The sequence below is a fragment of the Lepidochelys kempii genome, chromosome 11, assembly GCF_965140285.1.
Source record: "Lepidochelys kempii isolate rLepKem1 chromosome 11, rLepKem1.hap1, whole genome shotgun sequence".
Taxonomy (NCBI): Eukaryota; Metazoa; Chordata; order Testudines; family Cheloniidae; genus Lepidochelys; species Lepidochelys kempii.
This window is the reverse complement of record NC_136390.1, coordinates 16028691-16046912: the sequence shown is the minus strand read 5'-3', so window position 1 is coordinate 16046912 and position 18222 is coordinate 16028691. Positions and strand designations below refer to the sequence as shown.

Genomic DNA, 18222 nt, shown 5'->3' with positions numbered 1-18222 from the left:
CAAGATCAAATTTGGGTCCAGTTGCACCCATCTTTGCTTTGCACTTTAACTTAATCTTTCCCATTAGTAGTTCATGATCACCGCCATGCTTGGCACTTCTGTAGAGTTTAACATCCATCAATTATCTTCTATGCTTTTGACTGCTAATCATGTGGTCGATCTGGATTTTAGTTTGCCCATCTGGTGAGTTCCATGTAACCTTGTGAATTTCTTTGGCAGGACTTGTTTTCCTCAGTGTGTATCTCACAGCTAGTTCTTAACCTTTCCTTGTTATCATTTATAATGTTGTCTAGGCATGGCTAAGTCTAATAATGCATATTGCTGTGTCCAACACAAATAATAGCTTTTGCTTGTAGTTAACTAGCAGATTTAATTGCATTGTGGGGCATTCAGAGTAACAGCCGTGTTAGTCTGTATTCGCAAAAAGAAAAGGAGTACTTGTGGCACCTTAGAGACTAACCAATTTATTTGAGCATGAGCTTTCGTGAGCTACAGCTCATCCAATGAAGTGAGCTGTAGCTCACGAAAGCTCATGCTCAAATAAATTGGTTAGTCTCTAAGGTGCCACAAGTACTCCTTTTCTTATTGTGGGGCATGTAATTTCCTGCCTAATACCTAGAACTAAGCAGGTGTCACATGAATACATGCTGTGTATTTCTAAAGCTTCAAACAGTAATTCAGATCCTACTTATTGTTCCCAAGAGAAAAACAAATGTTCAATAAGATAACTTATATATGAATTTATGACATTAGTTCCATACAAATATTGACATTAATAAAAATAATAAAAAGAAGAGCTCTGTATAAGCTAAAAAGCTTCTCTTTCAGAAACAGAAATTGGTCTAATAAAAGATATTACCTCTCCCACCTTGACATTAATATAGACATTGTCTTTTCATCTTCTTTTGTAAAGGATATAAGCAGTGCTAAAACCAAAGAAAAATTATTTACCCAGATTTCAAGGATTTTTATTATGACACGAAATAAAACTTGAATTTGTAGAACTAATTGGAGCAGATATTCATTATATTGATAATGAGGGATACAGGCAGAACTAGTGATATCTTACTTATTGTTAAAAGAGAATCAGACTGAAGAAGTAAAAAATACAATATAGAAAAGTGCAGGAACTTGTTCATTTTATGTTGCTTGCTCACACTATGAATCTCCACTGATTCCTATATTTCCCAAGAGTCTTCTAATAGCATTTGTGTTTAATTCCAAATAACATAATATGAAGGTCATGGGGGAGGAAAAAATCATAGCTTGTTAGATACTATATCACACATGTAGAATATGTTTATTCTGGTACTCTTGACTGGGTTTAGGTTACTTTCCTCAAGCTAATACTGAGCCCTGGTCTACACTAGGACTTTAGGTCGAATTTAGCAACGTTAAATCGATTTAAACCTGCACCCGTCCACACAGTGAAGCCCTTTATTTCGACTTAAAGGGCTCTTAAAATCGATTTCCTTACTCCACCCCTGACAAGTGGATTAGCGCTTAAATCGACGTTCCCAGCTCGAATTTGGGGTACTGTGGACACAATTCGATGGTATTGGCCTCCGGGAGCTATCCCAGAGTGCTCCATTCTGACCGCTCTGGACAGCACTCTCAACTCAGATGCACTGGCCAGGTAGACAGGAAAAGAACCGCAAACTTTTGAATCTCATTTCCTGTTTGGCCAGCGTGGCAAGCTGCAGGTGACCATGCAGAGCTCATCAGCACAGGTGACCATGATGGAGTCCCAGAATCGCAAAAGAGCTCCAGCATGGACCGAACGGGAGGTACGGGATCTGATCGCTGTTTGGGGAGAGGAATCCGTGCTATCAGAACTCCGTTCCAGTTTTCGAAATGCCAAAACCTTTGTGAAAATCTCCCAGGGCATGAAGGACAGAGGCCATAACAGGGACCCGAAGCAGTGCCGCGTGAAACTGAAGGAGCTGAGGCAAGCCTACCAGAAAACCAGAGAGGCGAACAGCCGCTCTGGGTCAGAGCCCCAAACATGCCGCTTCTATGATGAGCTGCATGCCATTTTAGGGGGTTCAGCCACCACTACCCCAGCCATGTTGTTTGACTCCTTCAATGGAGATGGAGGCAACACGGAAGCAGGTTTTGGGGACGAAGAAGATGATGATGAGGAGGAGGTTGTAGATAGCTCACAGCAAGCAAGCGGAGAAACCGGTTTTCCCGACAGCCAGGAACTGTTTCTCACCCTAGACCTGGAGCCAGTACCCCCCGAACCCACCCAAGGCTGCCTCCTGGACCCAGCAGGCGGAGAAGGGACCTCTGGTGAGTGTACCTTTTAAAATGCTATACATGGTTTAAAAGCAAGCATGTGAAAGGATTACTTTGCCCTGGCATTTGCGGTTCTCCTAGATGTAGTCCTAAAGCCTTTGCAAAAGGTTTCTGGGGAGGGCAGCCTTATTTCGTCCTTCATGGTAGGACACTTTATCACTCCAGGCCAGTAACACATACTCGGGAATCACTGTAGAACAAAGCATTGCAGTGTATGTTTGCTGGCATTCAACCAAAATCCGTTCTTTATCTCTCTGTGTTATCCTCAGGAGAGTGAGATATAATTCATGGTCACCTGGTTGAAATAGAGTGCTTTTCTTCAGGGACACTCAGTATAGCCCATTCCTGCTGGGCTGTTTGCCTGTGGCTGAACAGAAATGTTCGCCGCTGTTAGCCACAGGGAGGGGGGAAGGTTGAGGGTGTAGTCACGCGGTGGGAGGAGGCAAAATGCGACCTTGTAACGAAAGCACATGTGCTATGTATGTAATGTTAACAGCAAGGTTTACCCTGAAAGAGTGTAGCGACTGTTTTATAAAATGTGTTTTTTTAAATACCGCTGTCCCTTTTTTTTTCTCCACCAGCTGCATGTGTTTCAATGATCACAGGATCTTCTCCTTCCCAGAGGCTAGTGAAGCTTAGAAAGAAAAAAAAACGCACTCGCGATGAAATGTTCTCCGAGCTCATGCTGTCCTCCCACACTGACAGAGCACAGACGAATGCGTGGAGGCAAATAATGTCAGAGTGCAGGAAAGCACAAAATGACCGGGAGGAGAGGTGGAGGGCTGAAGAGAGTAAGTGGCGGGCTGAAGACAGGGCTGAAGCTCAAATGTGGCGGCAGCGTGATGAGAGGAGGCAGGATTCAATGCTGAGGCTGCTGCAGGACCAAACCAGAATGCTCCAGTGTATGGTTGAGCTGCAGCAAAGGCAGCTGGAGCACAGACTGCCACTGCTGCCCCTCTGTAACCAACCGCCCTCCTCCCCAAGTTCCATAGCCTCCACACCCAGACGCCCAAGAACGCGGTGGGGGGGGCCTCCGGCCAACCAGCCACTCCACCACAGAGGATTGCCCAAAAAAAAGAAGGCTGTCATTCAATAAATTTTAAAGTTGTAAACTTTTAAAGTGCTGTGCTTAAAGTGCTGTGTGGCATTTTCCTTCCCTCCTCCACCACCCCTCCTGGGATACCTTGGTAGTCATCTCCCTATTTGTGTGATGAATGAATAACGAATGCATGACTGTGAAGCAGCAATGACTTCATTGCCTCTGCAAGCGGTGATTAAAGGGAGGAGGGGAGGGTGGTTAGCTTACAGGGAAGTAGAGTGAACCAAGGGGCGGGGGGTTTCATCAAGGAGAAACAAACAGAACTTTCACAGCGTAGCCTGGCCAGTCATGAAACTGGTTTTCAAAGCTTCTCTGATGCGTACCACGCCCTCCTGTGCTCTTCTAACCGCCCTGGTGTCTGGCTGCGCGTAACCAGCAGCTAGGCGATTTGCCTCAGCCTCCCACTCCGCCATAAACGTCTCCCCCTTACTCTCACAGATATTGTGGAGCACACAGCAAGCAGTAATAACAGTGGGAATATTGGTTTCACTGAGGTCTAAGCGAGTCAGTAAACTGCGCCAGCGCGCCTTTAAACGTCCAAATGCACATTCTACCACCATTCTGCACTTGCTCAGCCTGTAGTTGAACAGCTCCTGACCACTGTCCAGGCTGCCTGTGTACGGCTTCATGAGCCATGGCATTAAGGGGTAGGCTGGGTCCCCAAGGATACATATAGGCATTTCAACATCCCCAACAGTTATTTTCTGGTCTGGGAAGAAAGTCCCTTCCTGCAGCTTTTGAAACAGACCAGAGTTCCTGAAGATGCGAGCGTCATGCACCTTTCCCGGCCATCCCACGTTGATGTTGGTGAAACGTCCCTTGTGATCCACCAGAGCTTGCAGCACTATCGAAAAGTACCCCTTGCGGTTTATGTACTCGCCGGCTTGGTGCTCTGGTGCCAAGATAGGGATATGGGTTCCGTCTATAGCCCCACCACAGTTAGGGAATCCCATTGCAGCAAAGCCATCCACTATGACCTGCACGTTTCCCAGGGTCACTACCCTTGATATCAGCAGATCTTTGATTGCGTGAGCTACTTGCATCACAGCAGCCCCCACAGTAGATTTGCCCACTCCAAATTGATTCCCAACTGACCGGTAGCTGTCTGGCGTTGCAAGCTTCCACAGGGCTATTGCCACTCGCTTCTCAACTGTGAGGGCTGCTCTCATCCTGGTATTCATGCGCTTCAGGGCAGGGGAAAGCAAGTCACAAAGTTCCATGAAAGTGCCCTTACGCATGCGAAAGTTTCGCAGCCACTGGGAATCATCCCAGACCTGCAACACTATGCGGTCCCACCAGTCTGTGCTTGTTTCCCGAGCCCAGAATCGGCGTTCCACAGCATGAACCTGCCTCATTAGCACCATGATGCATGCATTGGCAGGGCCCATGCTTTCAGAGAAATCTGTGTCCATGTCCTGATCACTCACGGGACCGCGCTGATGTCGCCTCCTCGCCCGGTATCGCGTTGCCATGTTCTGGTGCTGCATATACTGCTGGATAATGCGTGTGGTGGTTGATGTGCTCCTAATTGCCAAAATGAGCTCAGCGGCCTCCATGCTTGCCTTGGTATGGCGTCCGCACAGAAAAAAGGCGCGGAACGATTGTCTGCCATTGCTCTGACGGAGGGAGGGGCGACTGACGACACGGCTTACAGGGTTGGCTTCAGGGAGCTAAAATCAACAAAGGGTGTGCCTGTACATCAAGGAGTATTTCAGGCAGGACTGCACGGAGGGTTCCAATAAGAAATGGTGCACCAAAGTTATCGTTGTTATTGGAACAAGGAGGTTAGCCTGGCCTCTGATTGATACATGGCTAGATTAACCTCGCTGCGCCTTCTCTGTGACTGACTGCAGTGTGATCTAGACAGGGGAGGAGGAAAATGAGTACAAAACAAATCTGGTCTATTTCTTGTTCTGACCTACTCCATCTATCCTTTACATCTTTGGCTGGCAGCAGACGGTGCAGAAGGACTGCATGCCATCCACATCTCATGGCTGCTTGGCAGAAGATGGTACAGTACGACTGCTAGCAATCCTCATCTCTTGCCTGCCTGGCAGAAGATGGTACAGTACGACTGCTAGCAGTCCGTATCGCCTGCCCGCTCACCATAAGACGGTTCAATAGGACTGCAGGAGTAAAGAGAATGACCTGGTCAAGTCACTCCAAATTTAGTCCCTGCGCCCATGTCTGCCCAGGCGCTCCCAGCCGACGTGGCCAGGAGCACCTCGGACACGACGAGGACGACTACCAGTCGTATTGCACCGTCTGCTGCCAGAAGGCAATGGGTTGCTGCTACTGTGCAGCAAAGCCGTACCGCGTCTGCCAGCACCCAGGAGACATAGGGTGACGGTTACCTGAGTGGGCTCCATGCTTGCCGTGGTATGGCGTCTGCACAGGTAACTCAGGAAAAAAGGCGCGAAATGATTGTCTGCCCTTGCTTTCACGGGGGGAGGGAGGGTGGGAACGGGGTCCTGACGATATGTACCCAGAACCACCCACAACAATGTTTTAGCCCCATCAGGCATTGGGATATCAACCCAGAATTCCAATGGGCAGCGGAGACTGTGGGAACTGTGGGATAGCTACCCACAGTGCAACGCTCCAGAAGTCGACGCTTGCCTCGGTACTGTGGAAGCGCTCCGCCGAGTTAATGCACTTAATGCACTTAGAGCATTTTCTGTGGGGACACACACACTCGAATATATAAAACCGATTTCAAAAAAACCGACTTCTATAAATTCGACCTAATTTCGTAGTGTAGACATACCCTGAGGAATGTAAGTTGTTCCATGTAGTGATATTATTTTGCTTGTATATAGTGCTTTTCATCCACAGATATCAAAGTGCTTTATAGAGACATTATTATCCCCAGTTTGCAGATGGGAAAATGGAGACACAGAGGTGCTATGGCTCCCCCAAAGTCACACAGCCAATATTTAAAAGCAGGATGATATACTTAGGTCTTATATTACCAGGTCTCATATTACCAGGATGATATACTTAGGTCTCATATTACCAGGACATATTTTTTTTTCTCAAAGTAGAACAGATTATTCATCTAAAATTTGAAGTATTAAATTAAATAATTAAAACTAAACTAGTTTTATAAAATAACTGTACAAAGTAAATTTTGTAAGGCGCTATTCTTCCTTTATTTTTTTTTTTGTGAAAAACTGATCTTTATTTTCCAGAAATATAGAAACTTATTCTCTCATTTCCCCATCTTCTTCTACTTCTCTGATGTACAGGACATTGTTACATCTTTTCAAAACTTCACCAAGGTGTCCTGACAACACCCCATCTATGTATTCTTCTGTGTTTGCAAGCTGCATGTTCATGTAGCCGTCGACAGATACCAGGTAGCCCTTGTACTCCATCCCCCACTTCAGCTACACCATCACCGGCTTCCCTGTCAGGAAGGGCTTGGAGTTCAGGGGCAAGCTCATGGTAACGCGGCGTGGCACAAAGCAGCGGTAAAAACAAAAATTACTCATAGGGCCGCATGTGCACCTGCTGGAGTCTAATTGTCTGTTCATTTACTTGCTAATTTGCAAAAGCATTTTCTTATCTATTAGTTCATATTAGTGAGTTTCTACTCTACTTGATTTCTGCTTTTCAGTCTTTAATTTAGTTAAAATATGAAGGTTTGCTGTCTGTGTACGAATGTGCACCAATTGTTAAGCAGTTCAGCTGTCAGTTTACTGCACAGTATAAAAATGTAACACTTTTTATCTTTTAACACTTGAATTCAACTCTGACTCCAGTAATCTACAATATATATATAATCTACATAATATATGTATGGATTGTTATGATTCCAGTTGAATATATATTCAACTGGAAATACAAAAATCTATCAAGTTAGTTGGGGACCTGGGAAATGTTAGCCCTTCAATGAATAACTCAATAAAATTTAAAATGGAAATGGAAAAGAGATGGTAGACTATTCTGCAATGTAATAATAAACATTAAGGGGGAAAAGAGAGTCTTTAACAACAGACAGAAAATACACTCTACAGTATGCATACAAATTCATATTTAGACTAAAAATACAAATTGCAGTCTTCTGATAGCTTACATGATGAGCAGCTTGTCTTTCCATGAATTAACTGAGCATTTTGGGAATTTAAAAGAGTATTTCTGAGTCTGTTGGTGTGAAACCAACATCTTGCTAAAAAAATTACATAATTTGAGATGTTTACAGCATGGACACCTAGACTAAAAGATCACAAATATGGTTTTATTTAAATACCGTCTTAGCATTAGGAGAGTTTTACTCTTCAAACATTACACAGTATAGTTGTTTGAAGATGTCTATTTTTCTAAACTAGATGGTTAAAAACAATGCTTAAAAGTACTAGATTCAATTTAAAGTTATAAAATGCAATTTATAACAAAAAAATTACTTGGCAAGTATGTGAATTGTCAGAATGCTGAGAAAAGTGGGTTCAGTTGTCCTTTCAGGTAATATTTCCATATACTGTCCAATGTATTTTCAATGATTTTAATAAGGCATTTAATAAAGTTTCTCAGAGGAAACTAGTGTTATGCAAAAAAAAAAAAATCCGGTGTCATAATAAAATTGGTGATCTGGATTGAAAGTTGGCAAACTAGCAGGGAATTTAGGGTCACAATAAATGGAATCTGACCCTTTTTGAATGCTGCAAGTGAGTTTTCACAGTGCCAGTTCTATTTAACTTTTATCTAAATGATTCAGAAATGGGAATGATGTATGGTGTCCAAATTTGCAGGTGATCTGCTAAAGTGCAAAAGGAATTAAGCACTATGGAATTTGATTGTAATAAGTGCAAGGTAATAAGTGCTTCTGAAGGGAGAAATGTTAGCAAAAAATACCTTAAATAATATATTAATGGAAGCTGAGGTGGGGAGAGGCTGTAGTAATGGTATGTAGTAGTTTGAAGGTAGAGACTCAATATGTGGGATCAACAGCAAGAAAGGCTAATAAGGTTCCATGGTGTATAAACGGGGATTAGGTATAAATCAAGAGAGATAATAGTTCTACTCTGTAAAACCCTTGTAAGACTACACTTGGAATACTGTGTCCAATACTGGGCTTTGAATTTTAAAAAAGGTTATTCTTGGGAAGGTGCACAAGAAGTCAAGAAATCTTTTTTTGGGGATTAGGAGTTCTGTTTTGCGAGAGAAGGTTTTAAGAGTGGAACATGGTTAGCCTTGAAAAAAGGAAGAGTGAGAGGAGAGTTTATTAGAGTAAGTATTTAAAGGGTTCCTGCTGACTGAGACTTGAGGAAAGACCTGTATAGATTACAGAAGGATGGCATAGTGAGAGGTCTCACTCTGAATTTTGTTAAGGATAAGTATAAGAGGGAGAGGGGGGGAGAGATGTTGTTTCCTGAAGACAGCAAGTAGGCCATGGATACTACTGAGAGAAGTGAGTGAAGCAAGCGGTATTGACAACATTTAAGAGAAGCACAGATCTTTATCTGGGGGGTAGGAGGGGTTGATTTCAATGGACTTAGAACCAGCCTGTACTCTCCAAGAGTAATGGCAATGGCAAAGCTCCTATTGACTTCAATGGGACCAGGATTGGCACCTTAAGTGAATTATGGGATGTTCCTGCTGCAAATCAGACTTCTTTTTTCTCTATTGGAGTCAGGGAATATATTGGTGAACCAAAGGGAGAAGGGTCTGCTACTTGACTGTTGTGATTCTAGACTTTCTGTCCTAAGTCACTGAAAATATATATCAGCAGAAATATGCAAAGCCAAAATTTGAACCCAACAGAAAAGGTACTTTCAGACAGAGGGGAGTCAGTTATGTAGGAAGACAAAACCCAATGCCAAAGAGGAGAATTGCTGTAATCTACTGGTAGTTGGGCTAATAATGATACTGTGCATATGTAATATATACCCGATATTCTGGTAGGAATGAGTTCTTTCATATGTTATGCATATAAGTTTGTCTAAAGCAGCTAGTGATCTAGGACATGTAAGATAAATATAATTGGAGATTTGTGTCCTGACAAGCAATAATGACTTTCAGTTAGCAATACCTTTTAATCTCATGTATTAATGGGTCCATTTACCTAATGACTTTTAAAAAAAAGATTTCTGGAAGTATTTCCATAAATGATGTTTCAGCACAGGAAAATGAGAATTGACTGCTGTTTCCTTTCTGGAAGTAAGGAAGTGATTGCAGGGGTCGACATTTAAAAAAATATACATCAACATTCACTACCATTTAGTAACATCTGAGATGGCACGGTCTCCCTTTTAGCTGAGCATGTGAAATAATTGTGTGGAATCTCTTGGCAAATGTGGACTTACTAATGGTGGGCACTGTATTCCTAGAAAATGTACCACGTATAGTTCTGTATCCCAGAATTCCATTGCTCATATCTACCGAGATCTGATGGTGCGGGGGGCGGGATGGGCTGTTCAGATTATTTTTACATATGAATTTAAGTGGTTACGGTTAAACAGAAATAATAATGGAAAAGGTTAATATAATTTTCTTATTCTTGTAATGTATTATGGTTAGTGGGACTGAGAGATATGATCTCTATTTAAAACTGGCTCATGGCCATAGGAACTTGTGTTAAGGTAGGATATTGGGTTTCTTTTCACTCACCGTTTAGGATATGTGGTGGGTAAGATTTGTTCTAAATTTCTCATTTTCTGTAAATCAGTATTTCACCAGTCTGAAAAAATTGATTTATTAGTCTGTATGAAAAAACATGTAATCACTATATCCCTAATGTTTCACTATGCATACAGGAAATGTTCATTGAATTGGGGTGACAGGGTGTCCTAGTGGCTAGAACACTGGACTGGAACTCGAGACCTAGATTCTATTTCCACTTCTGCCATTGGCCGGCTGGGTGACCTTGGGCAAGTCACCCCCTTGTGCCTCAGTTTTCCCTGGGGAATATGGGAATAATGATACTTATCTCCTTTGTAAAGTGATGAGCGATGTCCTGATGAAAAAGTGCTATGTAAATAAGAAGTAGGCATTATTATTATAGACTTCATTAGGAGTCTTACTTGTTTTTGAGCTGTAGGATCTGCCCCTAAAATCCCAACAATTTTACAATAATTACATGATATATATTAGTTTTTTTTTAAAATGTGTAACCTGGTGCTTCTTTGTTTCTTTTTAGATGAGCTTACAAATTCATCAGAAACCAGATTGTCTTTAGAAGATCTCTTCAAAAAAGAGTTCATAGTTCATAATCCAGAAGCCAAATGGATTAATGGTATGTGTATATATTATCAAGCAGTTTGAATGCAGATAGAAGCATTTTTATGATGAATCGAGACACTGTCATTAGTGAAGCCATGAAAAAGTCATAAACCACCATTGGTTCATTAGAAGTTTTGATGTGTTTGCAATATGTTACTGATTTTTAATATATGCTCTATATAAATATCTGTTAACCTAGGTATTGTGTTAATGTTACATATGGAATTTGATCCAGATCACCTCGGTCATATTGCATGGCATTTTTTAATTGTACCAGCAGTTCCAAATCACTTGTGAGAACCTTTATGAATATGTAGGAACTCTTTTAAAACTGAACCTTGTCTGTGGATTCATAACAAAATCAGGCCACTGAAGGAACAGGTTTATTCAGATCTAAATTTCAGGGTGTGCAAATGGTTCTGACACATAACATATGGAAACACATTTTAGGTTGAACTTCAACTTATTTGTACAGCTCTAGTTATTCTCTGATGCCTGTGCATTGTATTTCAGGTTCTGTTTGTTTAGATGCTTTAAGAATTGTGCATAATGTTCTAAAAATAATGCATATTGTTAAGACTCATATACCTGAAAAAGTCCTTGTCATCTCATTCAAATCTTTATTATGTTTTTTTTTCTTGATCAGATACAATGTTTCACATTCTTTTGGTTAGCAAGAAATTTTCAAACAACACAGTGTCCTTCCCCGTCTTTGTGTCATCATAATTGTGTAGCAGTCAAGGTGTTATAATCAGAGGAATAACAATAGGCTTTGTGCAAAATAAAGTATTTGAAGAAGAGTTATGAAAATAGGAAGTCTTATGTGGCTGCAGAGTTTATAAATTAAGTGTAATCAGAATGATTTATCCTTCACGTTGAAAAGATAGATATTTAAAGATACCAAAGCTGGCTTCCATGACGGAATCAGTAAGAATTAGAAACACCGATTGTCCAGTAAAAGGGCACTAATGGAATTAACTTTGACAACCTTCTCTGGAGACTGAATGGAGTTGCATCTCCCAAGTGGAAGTTCCTAGGTGTGTTTTGCTTCATGCAAGGGAATAGATGGGGAGAGTGGGCTCTTTCATGAAGTGAAGCATGCATTCCATCTTTGAGGAACCAACCCTTGGCCCTAGTCCTGCCTTCCCCCTGCCCTTCCATTTATGGGGAGGTTGGCCTACACAGTAGCACTAACCTGCAGCAACTGTGTTCATGGGAATGCCAGGATTCCCAGTGCATCTGTTCCCTGAATAGGTGTGCAAGAGAGAAGAAGGAGCCTTGCTTTGTCTAGTCCTCCACCCTGCTTTGCCATGTTTGTTGCAATTCCAATTACCTTACTCTATGATTAAATTAATCTTCTCTATAGAATATTGATTAAGTCCTTCTCTTGTGCATGAAACTGAATAACTCTCTCATTCACGGTAAACACATGGTGTGAGCAGCCTGCACACGAGTGCAGCTAATTAAGAAAATATATTTTTGAGTGAAAATTATATTGCATTGAACCAGAGATGTAGAGAATACTCAAGGATACAAATACTGCAGGAGTCACAAATAACATAACAGAGGCAGTGAAGCCTATCTTCAAAAACTGCTCAAGACACTAGCAAAAATCAATGGCTTAATGGAGACAGAGTATTCTCTACTTCTGCTTGTACAAGTAATTGCACGTGCATGTAAATACACAATTGATTTTGCATGTGGACTTTGTCCTCCTCTTAAAAAAAATTGCATTGGTAACAGCACTGGCCTTTCAAAGTGATTACTTAAGGTAGATAATTATTTATTGGAAGTGAACCTTGGTGCAAGTTTCATTGTTAGTACTCTTCCCTTACTACTGAACAGATATTTAATATTACTTGCCTAATTATCTTACTAGGTCTTAATAAATGTGTACAATGTAGCTCTGATATATGAAATATAACCTCATAGCATATTAATGTGGTGTTTCCAAAGACATGTAGCATGGAGGCTTGGAACTGACTGTGGAGGTACCTTGTCCACTGAGGGAAAATAAATGTGTGTGCTGCCAGGATTGCCAGCATGTGGATTCTGGGTGATTCCTGGATAATGAAGTTACAGAAGTTTTGTGGGACAGCAAGGAGTACACCATGGCATGGGATTTCTGACAGCAAGCTGATTTGGGTGGAGAGAGGTGGCCTGCATTGGCATCATGTTTTGCCACTATGTCTCATCTAAGTGGTAACTTAAGAGGTTGTGATCTACCAGGCACTGTGGTGATTCACTTGGGGAGAAATGATCTGGGCCTTTTTCCTGATACACACCTCATACAATGCATAAGAGAAGATTTGGATCAAATCAGAGATTTGTGTCCAGCAGTTGTGATAGTTTTGAGAGCCCTGCACGGATACAAAATTTGTATCCAAATCCAATCCGCAATCTTCCTTGAAAGAATACTACATGTGTACATTTTAAGAACCACTTCAGTCTTTTACAATGCCCTTACACTTACAGAGTTTCATCTCACTTTCACTTAACTATCATTTAAAGCATTACAATTCTCTCTTCTTCAACCTGCTGATAATATCCTTTGTAATAAAAGCCCTATGTCCTGCTAATGACATAACCCATACAATCAGAGAAATGATGCATACTGTATTCTGGAGGTACTCATGCACCTCTTCCCTTTCATCACACACATCAGAGGGTGCAAAACATAGATCTCGTATCACAGCTCTGTCACACACCACAAAGTAATCCACAGATGTCGCAAGTGCACCTCAACCATGCAGAGCTAACTACTGCTTCCACCATTCAGTACAGCTACACCTGATATTAACCACACTCACTTTACCTGGAGTGCACGCGGATAATAAATGCTTAAGCTGCTCTCATATCCCAGTTTGCTACTGACAGTACCATTTGTAATAAAGTCCCTGTGCCCTGCTAATTGCATAACATACACAATTCTGCATTTAAGTGATTCATACTGGATCCTAAAGGTACACATGCAGCTCTTCCCTTTGCTCACACCAGAGGTGAAAGTAAGCTGGTACGGTCCAGCCGGCTTCCCCATGCTGGTGCTTTAAAGTGCCCGGGCCTCCCCGCAGCAGCCGGAGCCCCAGGCTCTTTAAAGCGCTGCGGGAGCCCTGCTGCCACTACCCCAGAGGCTCTGGCGGCAGGGCTCGGGGGGTCAGGGGGGCTTTAAAGGGCCTGGGGCTCCCCGCAGTGGCCTCAACCCCTGACACATTAAGTGCCTCCCAAGCGCCGCTGCCGGAGCCCCTGGGGTAGCAGCGGCAGGGCTGCAGCGGTGCTTTAAAGGGCCAGGGGTTGATTTAAAGGGCCCGGATGCCTCTTCTGATCAAGGCCACGCCCCCCCTGCTCAGGACTCTAGAGTACCGGTAAGTCCTTTAAGTTACTTTCACCCCGGCTCTCACACATTGCAGTGTGCAAAAGATAGATTTTACCATATTGTAATCTCAGCTCTTTCACCCACCTCAAAGTAATCTACACATGTCCTCATAACACAAGCCCACCTTTACCAAGAAAGCCTAGCTACTGCCTCCACTATTTAGTGTAGGTACACCTAACACACTCACTGCACTTGAAGTTTGTGCAAATAATTCCCTTGGCTATTGCCAACTCCAGGGGAACAAGAAGGAAAGTGGCATGACAACTTTATTTTTTTTGGTCCTGTGTGTGTGAAAGTGAATTGATTGAAAAAGGAGGTGAAGAGCTGGTACTCTTCAGCAACTGTGGGGTTGGCAGAGTAAACGGATGTGTATTAATGAGATATCTTGGTGCATTGCTGAAATAGGGCGGAGTTAAGGTTGCATGGGCAAACTTAACTTTGCATTTGCTGGTTTTCAGAAGTTTGAGTTTTGCTTCTGCAAAGAGACGACACATCACCAAGCAAACTTATCCCTATGTTAGGGTAATTTTTTCCCACTGAATATATTTTAAGGCCAGAAGGAACCATTATGATAATCTAATTTGACCTCCTGCATAACACAAGCCATAGAATTTTGACAAGAGATTCTTGCCCCAAGGCCATAACTTGTAGCTGAGGTATTCTCTAGGTAAATTGTTCTAATGGTTAATTCCACTCACTTTAAAATATCCATCTAATTTCTAGTCTGAACATATCTAGGTTCAACTTCCAGCCCTCTACTGAGCCCTCAAAGAGCCCTCTACTATCAGAAATTACCTCCTTTTATTGGTACTTACAGACCTCATTTGCAGGATCTAGCCTTAAATCAACAGCAGAATATGTAAATAGGCTTTTGAAAAAGTATTGATTTATGTTTAACAAATTAATTTTAGTTTATTTCCTTTTCTGCTTAGTATCTGGATCCTGTGTTTCCAGTGCAAGAATTAAAAACAATGCAGATGTCTAATGCTGCTCTCTCTCCTGCTTGCCATGGGATCATTAGCTCTGCCAAAGAAATACAAAACTCTCAACTACTGTCTTGGCAGATGAGGAGAACAAATAGAAACTAACATGTTGTATTTTAAATGTATTGTATCTTTTATCTTACCCAGGTGTTTGCATTTATTTAAAAAGCTTTTCAGTTTACTTTAAAATTAGGACTGAGAAAACATTACTTTTGATTTTTCTTTTCAGCTGAGGTTTATTAACTGGTTTGGCAGAAATTTGTAAAAAGGCAATTAAAACCTATCTGCTGTCAGCCTACACAGCACAGTTGCTTATTAGTCATGGTGCTTGCAGTGCTAATAGCAATAACTAAACACCTATGCATATTCTTCTGCTTCTGTCCTGGTCCATACATGTTGGTTAGTAAATGTTCAAGACACATCAGTAGAATTCCTAGAAGTGAGTAATGTGCTCATAGCTGACTGTATAGATACTGTAACATGCTTGATGAATACACCATGATTTTCCCCTAGAATTCATATACAATAGTTGAGAACAGAACAAAAAATTAGTTGTTTTAGTAATGTGAAAGATTTATTCTAAAAACAATCCCATAGTACTTTATTAAACAGGTATTTTTAATTGTAAATCCTATGTCCTATGCTGTATTTAAAGCCATGGTGATAGCGAACTTGGTGATCAGAACAGTCAATGTTATCTGAAAGAGCATGTGGTTCCAAAAAGAACACAAATTGTCTGGCATAGCTTTGAAGATGCTAAATGAAAGTGCATTTTCCCTTAGCAATATTGATTTTCAGTTTTTTAATAAAAAGTGAAAATTTTAAATGTTGCCAGTGTCTGACACAAAGTACGTAAATCTGGCAGCACATCGCCACCAAAGGAGATATTGAGTTGAAATGGCAAAGAAATAGCCTGGTTAACTTTTGTCTATGTAAATGTACATAGAGTACAGTACTGCACTGTGGTTTAAAAATTGTATGCATTAATTAAAACTAAAATAGGGTAGGCCATTAAAGCAATAAAAGGGAACTTTCTCTGCACAAACCATTCTATATTGCTAAATACATTTTTATATTGACAGCTCTCCCACATCTGTCTGCATCTACCACGTTGTCTCCTGACTTATACTGAGATTATAAATTCTTTGGGCCTGTGTTTCTGTTCTGTGTTTGCGGAGTAATTAGTGCAATGGCATCCGTGAATGGAGAGCCTATGTGCGACCATCATACAAATAATAGATGATGGCAGTAACTGTTACCCTATACATGTAAACTATTCACATCAGTGATAACAGCAACCACAGACCTTTCCATATTACTATAATGCTTGTCTCTCTTATAGTGGAGTGGGGCTGTGCCTTCCGATGACACCATTTCATGGCTCTTTGCTTTCCTTCTTTCTGCAAAAGTGGAGTTAGCTCACATTTTTGCTGTCTGAGTAACAAATCTAACTTTTCACATTCCCTTCCTATGTGCAACAGGAAGCATTGGCACCTCCATGTCATCCTCCAGATTATATTAAGAGTAGTGCCATTATAATTATGATATTTTTCTTATTTCAGAACAAAATATGTAGGAAAAGGCACTTAGATCTGCATGCTAATCTTAGGCAGCTGGGGTATGCAGGCTGTGCCCTGGTATCTAGTCTGGAGACGAAGGTTCTGATTCAGAAAAGCTTTTAAGTATGTGCATAAGTGCTTCACTGAACAGGGACGGAAAAAGGCATGTGCTCAAACTGAAACATGCTGAAATGCTTTGCTGAATTTGGGCTAGGATAGGGAAGAAATCTTTCTCTTCCACACTCACCTCCCATATCACGGAATAGCCGTAGTGCATGTTTGGCAGCTACTGTGCCCCATGTTGCAGGGGGGAATTTGGGGGATGCATTTAGCTGGTAATCTTTTGACCCTCCACCCTATCCTAGCTGTGCACATGCAATCTCCATACATCTGTAGTCCATGGAAAGGATGAGGAATGCTTGTGTGGGCCTTCTGAATCCTGCTTAGCTCCCTGGCACACTAGAACTGCAACTGTTCTTCTCAGTCTGGGCCCTAACACATCTACCTATCAAATCCTGACCTCTCCTCTGCAATCAGTGCTTAGGTTCCTTGGTGATAGATAGATTTGTCCCCCGATGGTTGGCTGCTCTCTTCCTCCTCTAACGGAGCAGAATTAAAATGCACGAATTTAATAAGAGATTTCTGGAGAGAATCAATCCCCTGAAACTTTTTTTGTACTAAAGCTTTATTTTTAGAATAAGGTTTATTACTCTGCTTGCCCAGTATAAAATCCCTGTATATTCCACAAATATTGGCAGGCATAGCCTGTTTGGAAACCGTTTCCAAAACAAACCATTTTACACACAAATATTTCCAAAGCAAAGACTTTTCAGACCTTCCTTTTGCTATGTTGTATAATTCCTTTGTGCAGAGATGATAGTTATTAGCTTATTTCATCTTCCTAGGTCAGAAATGTTTTCACTGTGCCTGGATGAAATCAAGGGAGCAGGTGCCTAATTTTGCCCGACTCACTCTTTGACCTCAAACTCCTGTATTGATCATATATTTTAAGTCCTCTTTTCTGAGCTTTCCTCTGTTTGCTCCACTAGAGAAAAGCTCTCCTTTTCCTGCTAACCTGTACTAACAATTTCTGGCAAAAGGACTTTACTGTGGTTTCCTAGGTCGGTCTCATCCCATGAGAGACCAGAATAGGTCCTATTCTTCCTTGATGAAACACCATTGAAATGAATGGAGTTATCCCAAGATGAATGTGACCCAGTGTCTTTAAACTGTATTTATGTTGTACTCATAGAATCCTTATAGTGTTTTATACCAAGATCCCTTTCGTTTGTGACTAAAATTCTATTCCAGCACAGATGAACAAATTATTCAGTGTTTTTTTTTCATAGATTTGTGTCTGTTTAATTCAGCATGCAAAGGAATGATTTAGCTGGAAGTGCTTCATCATTGCTTCTTGATACCTGTATAGCATGTTCAAAAGAAGATGATATAGTGGTTTCCCATTCAGCTATTTCTAAGGCTATGTCTACACTGCAGCCATTACACATAGAGAGACATGCTACAAAAAGCAATGTAGACTGGGGTTACACAGGTGGCAGCTTGGGCTACTTGGCTGAGTCCAAGTCTGCCTGGCCTCTCTTGGGTATGTAGTGAGAATGCCAGCCTGAGCCGCTACCCATGCCAGCCTGAGCCGCTACCCATGCCCAACCTACACTCAAGCAAAACTAG

The 18222-nt window shown here is 41.6% G+C and overlaps 1 protein-coding gene and 1 pseudogene across 2 annotated transcripts in view; one reads left to right on the top strand and one right to left on the bottom strand.

Moving 5' to 3' along the window:
• The window catches only part of DPP10 (dipeptidyl peptidase like 10), a 451471-nt gene that overhangs the window by 112277 nt on the left and 320972 nt on the right, over positions 1–18222 (top strand). For both annotated transcript variants that reach the window (XM_073305257.2, XM_073305256.2), the window contains exon 3: positions 10536–10631. In XM_073305257.2, the coding sequence (XP_073161358.1) occupies positions 10536–10631 (96 nt within the window). The remainder of the gene's footprint in view (positions 1–10535; positions 10632–18222) is intronic.
• LOC140895281 (small nuclear ribonucleoprotein F pseudogene) lies at positions 6601–6843 on the bottom strand (annotated as a pseudogene).